Consider the following 14,148-nt stretch of genomic DNA (forward strand, 5'->3'; position numbering starts at 1 on the left):
CCCAGCGATGTGACCCAGGCTTAAAAATGATGACACTGACACAAGGAATCTCTTCCCCAGGAACGCACCCATGGCTAGTGAGGCAAAAAACCCGAAAAAAATGAACATCAAGTGTTCGTACAGCACAGAGCTGCAGTTTCAGAAAAACCCCAGAACCTCCAAAGGAAACTCAACCTTGCTGTGATCAATATGATTAAGCAACTGCATAGTTCAAATGTGACTAACACGTTTTTGAGCTAATGAAGAACAAATATGTATAAATACCATCCAGATGATCAAATGGACTAATTAGTCACTTGTGGCTTTTCTCTAAAAGAACAGAACGGGCTACATATTTGAGATTTTCACATGTTCCAATTAAGCATGAATGAATCGACATATCCTGTTACAGAAGACATTAAAGTACATGGGAGAGAGGGGGAGAAGCACACTGCTAAAGCAAATGTGAAGCTTTCTCCGAATACAGACTACAAAGAAGGATGCCTTGAAACTTTGCTCCGCTCTCCAAAGTGAGTATCATCAGAAGCAGATCAGCAAAACTGCTCTTTGATAGACCTTGAGAGATACCAAAGTGTGAGCGATGACCACGAGATCTTTGGCAGGGAATGCACTCCTAGGAGGACCAGCCACATACCAACACAGAGAACCGCTCCTCCGCCCCAGCTCATTTTTAATTCTAATTAGGGCGTCAATAATATGGAAGAGAGGAAAGACGCATTATCCTTGGCGTCACGGTACCCGATCTCTCCGTACTACTGCTAGCTAAGATAAAGAATCTCCTCCTCAGGCTTCTAATAATAAACATCGATCGTCCTTGCCTGCCCTGTGGACTAAGGTTTGGCCAGAGCACGCAATGGAGGTGAAGACAAAACACCCACCGCTTCAGGGATGTTGGGGAAAGGCAGGTACACGCTGGCCATGCTGCAAATCCTTCTCAAAAAGAACTGAAGTATGAGGCAAGAAAACAGACACTTTCCCCTGAATTCTGAAGCACGATTCATGTTTAAAAATAACAACAACAAAAAACCACAACAAAAAAATGTATTTCGTCTCCCACTCGAAAGACATGCAGTGCTGGCTTATAGGTGAATAAAGGAAGTACTATTATTTCAAACGCCTTCTTAGCATTGTTAGCAGTGAAATGAAATCCAACAAACTGTGTTTGTGTGTGTATGATTAGAGAGAAGAGCTGGAAGAGAGCTATGAATACTGGAAAGTGCACTAAAACTTTGAAGATGTTGATAAACGTAATAGCTATAGTAGAACTGCTTATAAACATTATTTAAACAACATATAAAACCCTAAGAACCAAATCTCATTAAATAAAAGAAGGAAGATTGAAACTAATCAGCGAGTGAGATCTTACATTAAGTCACCCTCCGTGATTCAGGTTCTCCTATTAATAGAGTCTTAAAAGCCGCTGCTAATCTGTAGAAACAGCTCTAATAGCACGAGCTGCTATTATTGGTAACCGCATCGGTCTTGCGGCTGCACGTGCACCGCAGTCTTGCAAAGCCCGAGGGAGTGACAGAAAGGCAAGAGCTCAGCGGGGCTGTGCGTGAGCGTATTTCGGGGGGGGGGAGGGAGGGAGAGGGGAGGGGGCAGAATTAACTTCAGCTCCGCAAATAGCCGTTACTAAGCAAATGGGCAAACTTGTGATGTCAAATGAGAGCTCTTACATTCTCTCACATGTGAAACAAATTTTTGCAAAATTAATAGGAAGCTATCACTTTCCATTAGTCGAACTCAAGATTTCTCTGAATATGTAAGTCAGCTGACAAACATGCAAAAACTTACACATCTTCACAATGGCAGGAGGTTCACCAGTGATGCCGTTAGTAATATTTGCCCTTAAGGAATACCATAGACGGGCAAAGAGGCTGTCATTCATCATTAAAATGTAATCTCTCAAATCGCCAAGTTTTGGAAGAAAAGATTCAGCATGTGATCAGAGTAGTCTGATTATGGAAAACACAAAATTCATAAACCGAACAGTTCTACCATGCTACGAAGCATTCATGTTAATTTATTTTCCCTCTGCATATCAGATAATTACTGAAAGATGTTTTCTACAGCTTTTACTTTCCAGCTGACTTTCTTGCTTCACTGAATGAGACGCAACCACTGCCACTTATCTCCCCTTCTTCCTAAGAAACGTGCCTTCTCTCACCCTAAAGAAAACAGGTGTGAGACGGAGGAGGGCTGGTCTTGCACAGCTCCCGCCGTTCTGCCAAGCCTTGCGCTGGACAGACACTCCTTCCAGGACGTTAGCAGATCCAGACTTGCCCTACAAGCCTTTCCAAGCAACCCGCCCAAGTAAAAGAGAGCCTTGGAAGTGGAGAACACCTCACGCTTACACGTCTGCTTATTCTTTGAAGCCAAAAATTGCCTGCAAACAAGAAGGGGAAGACCCAAGAATCACACTAAATATGATGTAACCTACAAAGAGAGGCTCAGGGATGCCTTACAAGACAGGAAGGCGAGGCAAGGGCTCTGGCATGCCACTGGACAACCCACTTGGTATCTGCTGGCAACCCTCGAAAATCTTGTGTCTGCAGGCTCGAGGCCTAAGCTGCTTTGAGCTGCTGAAGAGCTGAGCTGGCCTCCAGTGGGAGAGCACTCGGCGTTCAAACCCTTGCCGTGTTTCATCAGTGGAGAGCTGTGGCTCTCTCTGGGTGGCTGGAGCTCCCCGAACGCCACACGGAGCCCCGTCCTGCTAACCCTGTGCGTCCAGGGATTACAAAGGTCACCACGAGCACCTCTTTGGTCCTTACCGAGCACTGTAATCGTGGTATAGATTTCCTGGGGGGGGTCAGTGTAGAGCTGGCAGAAGTACCTTCCTTCATCAGAAATGGAGACGTTTGTCAGGGACACTCGGAGCTCGCTGTTGGAGAAATTCACCAGCTGGAACCTGCTGTCCTTCAGCGCTGCGGAGCAAGCACACCTTAGTGACTGCCGTGAGATGCAGCGTCCCCCTCTCACCGCACAACAAAGTCAAAGGTCTACAAAAATAGCAGTAGCGTCTAGACAAGCACCCCACGGGTTCCTGACTGCAGCTTCCATCCCGCTTCTTACCTTTACGTCTGGACCTGTAAAATATTTCTGTTCTCAGATCAGTACAAAGAATCAACAGAAGCAAATCCCCAGGCACAGTATCAAATCTTTGGACATGGTTTTATTATCAGATGGCTTAGGGATGTGTAGGTAAAATGCCTATTGTGAAAATAAGCAGTAAGCTGACCCGTGTCTGACTGTACGCAGTCAGTGGACAGTGTGACAGATAAAAGAATTGGGAAAAGTATAGTTTAAAAGTTGTTTCCTGACCACAGTAACGGCTGCCTCAATTACTCTAAGAATTTGGAAACTGAGGATTTTCAATCTTACCAGGCAAACACAAGGGCCTTGAATAGCGGCACAAGCGGAGGGAGCGAGCCAGTCCTGGCATGTGCACATCGTTAGATCACACAACGCCTCAGAAGAGAACATGGTTTGCCGTGCGTTTCCACAGTGCTGGGCACAACATAGCACTGCGTCCCATCCCCGCAGTGACATTAACGCAGGTAATTTAAAGCATTTCACTGCAGCTACCATGCTCCGTGGCATTGTTGCAACAGGAAACAAAGCCAGACTCATTCGCTGGAGATTTTGCTTTGGTTATAAAGAGGCATAGATCATCTTGAAATTTTCAGTCTTTGAAGCAAACAGATTACCTCTGAGAACATTGCACTGTCTCGGCATTGCCCTATTCAATTTGTTTGTGTCAGCTAAATATTTGGCACTCAATTGCAATTCACCCTGAATTACTACAATCAATTCCTATTGCAAAGTAAGACAGTCTGACTTTTAAAGGGGACCATCAAGGTTTCCATTAAGGAGAAAGATTATGATTGCCTGTCTCACGTACCCTCTAAAGAATTGACTAAACTTTAAGTGTCTAGCATTGCATTAGAAGAAGAGATCTCCGCAAATGCCTTCTCCCGAGCACAAGCGAGGTGCAGGAAAAGTTGTTATCAAACAAGGGAAGATGCAACTTACGTCTGAAATCTCTGAAATAAATTGTTTGTCTGTTGGGATTCAGGAGCTGAATCACCGAGTCGTCACTGTTCTTGACGCGGCAGCTGATGGTGGCGACATCTCCCTCCACCACTGTCACATCTTCTGTAACCAAATTCTGACCATCACCTTAAAGAGAGAGCAAAGATGAAATAGCAAAATGAGAAATTATGTCAGCAAGTTTCGTTCAGGAACGAAAAGCGCCACCGCACGCCCAGCGCTCTTGCAAAACGTGCCCAGCGGCACAACCCATGGGCCGCTCTGCCAACATGACCTTGGATTTTTAACTGACCAGCCCAGCTGAGGAAGAACTTGTCTTTTCTGCAGGGGGCATCTTGGGCAGGCAGTGGAGGAGTACCAGCTGAAGAACCCCTAACCCTGGGTCCTCCATCCAGCTGGGGTTATACGGAACTGGGACCCTCAGCCTTTTATCTGTCCCCCGTCCCCCCCTGCCCCATCCAGTAACTAAGCAAACAGACCTTGCACAGCCACAGTTGGGTTTTGCTGGGGCTGGTATTAATTTCACTGAACAGATACCATTACCTGCACGACCAACACTCAAACCAGCAATGCTGGGGAATACAAATACGGATCTCGCTCCCCGAACTGTACTGGCCACCACTAAATTGAAGAGGAGTAATTGGAAAGGAGCTCTACGATGGGCACAGGGGAAAAAGGACTACCGTACGGCTAACTGTTTGTAAAACGACCGCTGTATGGCCTCATCAAGGAGCATGCTTTTTACTGCAAAGAAGCCATTTTATCCCAGCACATCCTCTCTGCTGTATTTGGAAGCGTGACCAAAGGCAGAGGATGAGGGAAAGATCTCCCCAGACGCCACACGCCCCTCCATGCTTTAATCTTCGCACCAGCCTCAGGGGTGCGAGTTCCACGCCACGCGCATGGGAATGGCAGAAATTCGCTTCCTCTCTCAACTGATGAATTTTGTTAAATTACCTTGAAAGAACAATTCACTGTAAGAAGCACTTATCCTTTGACTCGAGCAGATAGACTTTAGGGAGCCAGTTTTTACTCGCTCTGTGTAATCAGTAGGCACTATTAATGTCCAGAGGCAGGAAAAAAAGAATTCGATGCAATTATGCTGTGGGAGCCTTGTAATCATTTACAGGTCATCACCTCGAAAAGTCTTCTCCTAATGAATCGAATCATTACATCACATGCACGCTGAGAAATCTGCTTCACGTGTTAAAGAATGCACGGGATGAGAATTTGAAAAAAAGAACTTTGTGTTTCAATTTTTCCAAAACTACCAGGAAACTCATCAAGATTGGAAAGCAAGCTGGAGGAGCATGGAGCCAAGGCAGGACCAGGAACACCATACGAGGGAGGGACTCCAGCCAGGGGAATGCTAACTGGAGTCCCTTTCGGTAACGACTTAGGTCTGCTCACAAACTCCACGGCCATTACAGACCAGGAGGCAAAGCAAAGTGGGAGAAATTTTGGAACTTTGATCACCAGTTGGCCAAACGAAGTGAGGGTATGCAGACACCTGGCCAAGGGCTGGGTGGCCAGGAGAAGCCCTCTGCCGATTAGCAGCTGTCTCGGCACAGCTCCCAGTTTAGCCATGAAAAACACAAAAATGCAAGGTTTTGATAAAGTTTGTACCAGCAAATCTGGGGATGTTACTGATACTCTAGTTCTTCTCTCGTCCTGCACTCTCTCCCTTTTTCTTTCTTTCTGGCTTGCATTTCTCTTTTGACATGCCTGGGAAACGAAGGTTTGACAAAAAGTTTGCATCGTTTGGCAGGAAGGAGATCGATAAATCGTCAGACACCTTTCCGCACCGGATGGCACTGAGTTGAAGCCTGGGCACATTTTTCTGCCCTCTTGGTATAAATGTCATTTCTCCAGATTGACAAACTTTAAGCAGCAGTGGGAAAAGTTGTTACCGAACCAAGTAACACCCGTACCTTCTGCACTTGGGGCCTGGGCCCCAGACCCCTCACCAATGTACCAAACAGCACAGACCCCAAAGGCTATCAAAGGAATACGCATCAACCGCCCGCACTGCATCTTGCCTCGCTAACAACAAACCGCGGACGCGTCACAGCAGCGCAGAACTGATCCTTAACAGCCGCAGTCAGGCTCCAGCGTGAATGACATTCAAATATCTCAAAAGCAGTGCAAGCAGAAATATTAAGCATTACTAACTGCTTCTGGGGAATAATTTTATCAAACCCATTCAAAACAAGGTTCTTGCACAAGGATCAGCTTGATATGTTCTCATAAACGCAATACTCCCTACAAATCATTAACAAAGCTATTAAGATTCGATTTCCATCTAAGCAATTATTGCTAGCATATTTTTTTACATTTACTTTAAAAGACTCAATCCTATTTTCAATTCATTAAACTGTTCCTTGCATTTACTGAATTTTACATTGGCTTAGAAGCCTATTTGAATTAATAAGAATTACAGTAGAAGTAATTTAGAAATAAATTATTTGAAGTTCAAGCCACTGAAGCTTTTCATGCCGGGATGCTGCTACATTAAGCCTGCTGACTGATGGCTTTAGAAGTCCAGCATCTTGGTCCAGGCTGGCATCAGGATCCCTCCCAAGAAGGCATTTATTCTCCCTGAGGGCCTGGGGTTAACGACAGGCAGGGTGCACGTAAGGACACGCCAAATCCATGGCCTGAAGCAGCCGGCATCTCCAGCCTCACAGACTTGGCGTATTTATTCTGAATCAAAGGGCGTCTAATCCGGCCGTTGTCTGCAAAGCTCCTCTTGCTCTGCTGACCTGAATTTGCTTGCTTAACTGAAAGCACCAGACCGTACAAGTTAACGCTTTTGGGTATCTGTATTCCTATCTGCTCCCGCTTACCAAGACAAGAATGTTATTTCCGTGAACAGCATCAATTACAAACTCTAAATTAAATAAAACTGCAACGTGAAGTGAGAACTCTTTAGATCCATCTTCAAGTCAACATCTCAGGAAGTTTCTTGGTAAATATTTACTGGCAGTATATAAGTATTTTGAGGAGCATTAAAGTATACACTTTTACAGCATTACGGTATGTTGTAACAGAAAAGGGAAGTGTGGTGGGGAAGGGGAAATGAAGTTTATGGACCCAACGTAGAATCACAGAAGTTGAGAGAAGCAAAGGGAAGCTACTATTGAAAACCAACTTTACATCACCTGCCAATTAGCAATACTTTGGGGGAGAGAGGGCCTGAGTAGACCCAATGGGAAAAATCCCCAACAGAATTATACAGGATAGATTCTCATCTATTACCTGTCAATGGACTATAAAAGCCCGCGTGCGTGGTCCGCATATTAGACAACAGGTCCCTGTTGGTAGGTCCAATACAAAGTAGAAATCCTCTGCCCAGCATTCAATGTGTGTAATAGACAGACTCCAAGGCCTGACTTGGAGTCTTGCTCACCTTGATCTTGAGTGTAAGACATTGCTACTGAGGGAGGAAAAAAGGAGGGTGAAAGAAGCCAGCCTCAGAGGACGGGCTTCAGGGAGAACTGCCATACACATGCAACACATGTGTACAATCTTAATGAGCAAGTACAATAGCTGAAACAGATATCTGCAATGCAAGGGGAAGGAAAAAGTGCTACGCATGTTCCCTTTGCTACCCAAAGCAACTCTCTGGCCTTGCTTCCTGAATCTCTCTGTGCAATGTAAAAAACGACATCGTATTTTACACTTACTGCGAGGGGGAATACAGTGGAGGGATGCAACGCTTGAAGAACGGCTTTGGCTAGAACCTATACAGTTTGTTTTTGCACTTGTCTTTCTGCCTTAGACCACTGCAGTCTTTGCTTTTAAGGCTGCAAAGACAGACATACATGAGTAAAACGTGTTTCAAACAAGTTCCTCTTAGCTGGGCACAGCCCAGGGACCTTGGCTTATAGGCAGTGGTCACATTTAAAATCAATTCTTTCTCCACTTGTAGCACACCAGGATAGAGTGAAGCGTCAGGGAGAAAAGAGGGAAGGATTAAAAATACGTGCTTGTGAGCACAATTCTTCAATTTCTAACAAAACACGAGCCACAGGTACTCTGTCATGAGCAGCAGCACTGCTAATTCAGTCTACAGGATACTGCCACAAATGCTTTCCAAGAAAGAGTCATTTTCGTGATACCTGAACTATGTAAACTCATAAACTTCAACAAAATTCCTCTTAATAAATTGAGTCAAAGGAAACAAGCCACACGGATACACAAACTATTTGTTCATGTGCTCGAGGAAAAAATGACACAATGATCAATCCACAGAATGAATGTAATTTGAATGTCAAAACTCATCTATCAATTGCAGCTACCTAAAAGCAGTGTGGTGGTTAAATAACCAGCCAAAGTTGAGATAAACATTGAGCAGGTTTTATAAACACCTAGCAATCCACCTAGTCCAGAAGCTTTGTCTCCTTGCAGTTACTTCTCTTTACTGAGCAGTTTCTATGCTCTCTTCATTCAACACAGAGAGAGCATCCTCTTAAAATAAACATCACGAACTGTCTTTTCAGGAAGACTACAGGAACCAAAGAGACTTTCTGCCATGACCGGATACAGGAGCCTTTCAGAGTAGGAAAAAGAGTAGGAAAAAGATGGAAATCAAATCACCATTTAATTTCTCTGCAGATTTGCTTCAAGGAGAGAGAAGAGAATTGACAAGGCAGTGCTGGAAGGAGTTGCTGGAGCTCAGTGCATCTGGTCTCAACGTCTTGAGTGACTGTTTTCAAAAGCTACAGTCGTCACACTTGAACTTTTGAGAAGAATGGACAATCCATGCTAATTGTGCTGGCAAGAAAAGGCAATTGCTTTTTACAGAGTTAATTTCACGACATCTTTTCACGGGTGAAAGAACGATAGCAATTTTAGATCGGGCTGCCTCCAAAACATATGTACACGTGCGAGCACACGACGTGGCTCTCATCACACGCAAACGCTGCTGCAGCCGAACAGGTCCCACCCCAGCGATGAAAAGGATCGGGTCTGGATAGTAATGCTTAAAAAACATGCAGTAAAAAACAGTCTGCATTCCTCGATGTATATTCATGGTATATGGAGATAGGGATGTTGTCATCACCTGGCAGAAGCAAGCTTATTGTGAAAACCTCAGGGCGAAGGGAAGGCAGGAGAAAAAGCAGCCTGCTGCTACTTACAGCCATGCATAAATCCCTAACAGAAACCCTCTGAGGCCACGGAGTCCGGAGCCACATGTGGGCATCTCTGAACTTTTTTTCTTTTAATTTGATCCTCACCCTCAGAGGAAAATCTTTTCCACCAAGATTTACAGCTAACATTTTGAAACAGCAACTTTCTCTTCTACTGAGATCTAATTACCAGTTTTGTGACCCCGAGACAAGCATCTCTGAGACTTCCCTGCATTCAAGTAGCTCTTATTCCCTCTTCAATGTCTTCTCTGTGGCCAGCAACAGACTCAGCGTGGCCGGGATGCAACTCTGCTTCCCATGGCAAAAAGCTCTTCAAAAAAAGTAACGGTGGCAAACCAAGTTCTAGAAAAGAAATCTCATTTTCAAGTTTGTTCTGCTGTGCAGGCCTGTCATCTTCCATACGCTGCTGTTAGGTTTTGCATGTGAAAATCCCTATTTACTGAGTACCGAGAGCAACAGCTGCTTTCCAGCAAGGTGTCGCACTGCAGGCTCAGAACCAAACTGAGCAGACCTTGCTCAAGTCACATGAAGGGAAAGGGATATCACAGCTCCACTTCTCTCTCTGAAACAGAGACTACAGCAAGTTGATATGGTAACGCTCACCTTGTACGAGTATTTTTACTTTCAAATGTAACGTATATTATTCTTTCTTTAGCACTACAGCTAGGCTTAAAAGAATTGCTTTGAGAAAGGATGCTGCTGCTGATCCTGTTGATACCAGTGTTGGTATCACCCAATGGTGCTAAGGGCATCAGTTCCCATTTAGGGGGGGGAAAAAGGTGGGGTAGGTGCAATTAACATTCACAGAAACTCTTCCCAAAACCTTAGTATTGCAGATCTGGAAAAATACAGGTAGTGCCAATCGTTAATGAAGTGCATTGCCCATGAAGGAACTACTCCTCGGTGACGTGCAATGCCTCTACTTTCCAAGCAGAGAACAATCCCGGGCAAAGGTTTATCATTTCTCAGAAGAGGAAACTGAAAAAGATGGAGGCACCAGATTAAAGCTTCCTACTCAGTTATCACGACACTGGCCTTGCCACATATCCCCAAAAAAGCCGGGGTGCTAGAGGACGCTTTCTCCTCACTTGCCCTCAGCTGCATTCGTTCCACACTTGGCTGCCTAAAGGTGGGTTGCTTTTCCCCCAGGCTTCACCATCAAACCCAGGGTGAAGACCTTGTGCTCAGTTTTGGACGACTAGTCAGGCAATCCACATGGATCCCTACTGGTGATTCTGTAAGCGGGACTGGCGACTGCAAGGCTTCTGCTCTTTGCAGCGAATTTCTGTGAGTTTCCCTGACGTTGTCTGCAGGGACAAAACCACTCCTGCCACTCAGCATCCTCAGCGCCAGCTATTTCATCTTCTTGTCACACGCTTTACGCAACCTCTGTAATCGCAGGGACCTATTTCCCCTCTTTCTCGGTACATATTTTAGCAAGCGCACACACGTGCGAATGCTTTCAGCACCTTTCAGCAGCGATGCACCCAGCGAGGCAGACGACTCCTCTCCCCAGCCCTCACCAAGCTGCAGCTCACACTTCCCTGCTGAATTACTCTCCGCATTTCAGAGAGAACGTGCAAGATTGTGCTAAAAATTACTTATTGTGGGGAGCATGTTTACGTTATGAAATATACGCTTCAGAAAAATATACTGCAAATTCAAGCGAGTTGTGCACAGCTATTAAATTTGTAGAGAAAGAAATGCTATAGCCACCTTTACGGCTTTTCTTGCTTAAAGAGTAAGAATAAAAGATGACAATAGCTCCGAATTATTGACACCAGAGGCTGTATTTACTTTAAACATTTGTGAATTTCTGCATGATGAAATGGCATTGGGGAATTCTTTCTACTGGTTTGTAACGAAAACGGTACAGAGATGGAAAACTGATGTGAAATACTGCTACAGCAACGCAGCCGGCTAGGTACTGATAGCCCAAAGGAAAGCAGCTCCTCTGCTGAATCACGCTCCCCCTGAATTATTAAAAGGCTCGGCATTACTGACTCCAGAGGCTGCCGGGAGCTGGGAGCACCCCGCTTCCAACAGACCCCTCCGGAGAAGAAACCCTCCAAATCCACGCATTTTCCGAAATGCTAACTGAAGAGTGCACTGACGGGGCTCTGCACACATGTGGGACATCACTCGACAAGAACCAACTACTCAGCCCGCATCCCACCTAATGATCGAATTAAAGTATTTCTTTTGAGCTGAAGAATAAAACCGTTTTTGCTACGATGAAAACCTACGCGCTTTTGGCCAAAAGGTTTTTCAGCCTAGAGCATTTCCTGACTTCCCGGTGTCCATCAGCGCTGCTTCGCCCCCTCCCCTCCCATTCCTGCCACTACCAGTAACCACATCAGCACAGATTTATGATCTGTCACCTGTGTTGGGATTAGATGTCGTGCTTGTCTTTCTATTACCCAGATATTGACAGATAAAATTCCATGGCCATACATCGCCTGTCCCTTCAAAGGTTACCGTCAGCAGATGCTGAGGATCAATACGGATCTTACCTGTCACTGACCTGGGGGGGGCATGGCAAACGAGGCTCCCAGGAACCAGGGAGGGATGAATTTGGCACAGCTTGCAGCGTTGGTACCCGGTTTTGCAATGAAGCCTGCTGTGCTGCAAATCTCCATTTTTTATTCCACGTTTCTAACCAAATCTTGTGACGAAAGCAATTTATAACAATTCCCAGAAATCCAGTCTTTCAGAATACGATCGTATTTCAAGTTAATGGGTTTGGACCATTTGAAGGAAGAATCCTAGGAGTCACGCTCACCATGATGGACCTTCTGTTGTCTAAAAGCACAATTTACATGTTTTGCTGCCATGGCTAAGTTGGAGAGCTGTATGCCCGTTTTAGAACTAATTTCTTAAGCCATTGGACAGTTCTTAAATAAAAGATGTTACTACTGCAGCATTGTATTTTATCTATCTACTTAGGGATGCTCAAACACTTTAACTTTCCAGAAGAATAGCTTTCAAGACACAGAAGCAGCTGATCTCTTGTTTTTATTCTGGAAGTTGACGGTTCATTGCCAAGACAACAAAAGGTCACTTATTAAAAGACTGTCTTGCTCTCATAAGGTCGGAGGTTTATCAGAGCATCATCCAAAGGACATCTGTGCGAGCACCGCTCCTTGGCTGCCGTATGCAGGAGACACAGATGATCTTTTTGTGGAAGGGTTTGAGAAAGGGAGGCAGGATAAGGGAGTCCTCCCGAGAGACACCTGTGGGCTCTGAAGGGGGCTCTCAGGGAGCCTCACGCTAAAAGGAAGAAGCGAGGAAGAGCGTGGAGGAGCGAGCAAAAGGGCAGCAAAGGGTACCGCTGTGCACAGCCCCAGCAGAAATGTAAGGCGGGTACCTCTCACTCGTATTCCTCCTTACACCCAGCCGTCACTGCCAGCCACCATCCACCAAGGACATCACCTAAAATCCAACGCTTCAGTCTCCCTACCACTGCTTGGAAGCAGCATCAGCAAGGGAGAAGTAGTGTGACAACATAATATGGTCCCAGCAGACTGCTGCCTCCATTCAGTATGTTTAAATAATACTCTATTAGGATCAACACTCATTTATTATTAATGTCACCCTAATACGGAATTCCTTATCTGCATTTTATCTTCCAGCTACATCACTATCAAGGACACACACAGCCTAAATCTAAGGAAGACAACCTTGATTAATCCAGAGTTTAAAACACACACGGCATTTCCTCTCTCTGTCACGACTTGTTCCATCAGGAGCTCAGGTCTGATGTACAGCAGGTTGCTGCAGGTAAGAGGAGGGAGCATTGATGAAATATTCAGTTTTCACAGACAATGAGTGCATTCAGCACATTTACATTATCAGAACAACATTATTTAACAGCACCTGCTGCCTTACATTCATTTCTGTCGCTGCCATGGGGGGCTAAAGCCGTGGAGCCTCTGCTGAAACCCTAGGCACGGAAGGAGAGAATTTATGTGTTTGCAGGTTTGTCACCTGCACCGTCACCTCTATTTTTGTACTGTAGAGGCTGGCAGCAGCCACATGCTTCGGTTTGAGCGTGGCACTGGTCGCGCTCTGAATTGGCAAGTGTATCTTTGGAGGAAACTCGCCCATCTGCTCTCTCTCCACCTTTCCCTGCAGCCGTCAAGCCTCTGCTACCATGGGCATAAATCAGGGATGGTGGCTGGGCAGCAGATACGGCAAGGGGGACCTTCCCTCAGCGCACAGCCACCAGCGGAGAGCACTTGCAGGGGTACAGACCACCCCACTCCTCCATCTCCGAGATGCTCCTTGTGATCTCCAAGCGTTTTGTGAAGATGCTGCTGCTGTTGAAGTCTGTTTTGGTACACACTCAATCCTTAGATACTACAGCATCTGCTCAAGGAGCAATGCCCACCCTCAACCCCCAGCAAAACGCCACCACGGACTATTCAGAATGATGGGATTTTCCAATAACGAGAAAAACTGTTTCAAGTCAGATGATGGGTTTCATTTTACTCTAATGAGCAGATCTGTCTTATATCCATACCTGTAACCCATCTCTTGCAGGTTTCTTAACATCCTCTTTTTTTTTCACTGTCAGCAGCATCTGTCACAATGCGCAGCTTAATAATCTCTTTTAAAGCCAAGAAATCTTTATTTCCATAAAGCACCCAAGATGAATTTTTATCAACATCAGCCCAATCTCTCTCCTAAAGAAAGGATCTCCCTTAACTGCCTGCACGTGTAAGTTAAAGCCGTTCCAAAATCTTTAGTTCCGCCACTGCAATAGGCAAGAAGTAAATGACAAAATTAATAACAAATGTGCAAACCAGTAGAAAATGTCCTGAAGCACAATGGGATAATAGATAATAAATTGGAATACAGTGTTTTTCTTGGGATATTCTGGCCAATTCCCACTCTTTGGCTAAGACAGCATGCAGTCAGCTTTAAATGACCACACTTTACT

General features: G+C 45.2%; 1 protein-coding gene across 15 annotated transcripts in view; it reads right to left on the minus strand.

Moving 5' to 3' along the window:
• Positions 1-14,148, minus strand: part of CADM1 (cell adhesion molecule 1) — a 171,607-nt gene that overhangs the window by 51,321 nt on the left and 106,138 nt on the right. For all 15 annotated transcript variants that reach the window (XM_069787890.1, XM_069787879.1, XM_069787886.1 and 12 more), the window contains exons 2-3: positions 4,036-4,182; positions 2,775-2,927 (exon numbers count right to left, since the gene is read on the minus strand). In XM_069787890.1, the coding sequence (XP_069643991.1) occupies positions 2,775-2,927; positions 4,036-4,182 (300 nt within the window). The remainder of the gene's footprint in view (positions 1-2,774; positions 2,928-4,035; positions 4,183-14,148) is intronic.

This window comes from Haliaeetus albicilla, chromosome 7 (assembly GCF_947461875.1).
Source record: "Haliaeetus albicilla chromosome 7, bHalAlb1.1, whole genome shotgun sequence".
NCBI classification, from domain to species: domain Eukaryota; kingdom Metazoa; phylum Chordata; class Aves; order Accipitriformes; family Accipitridae; genus Haliaeetus; species Haliaeetus albicilla.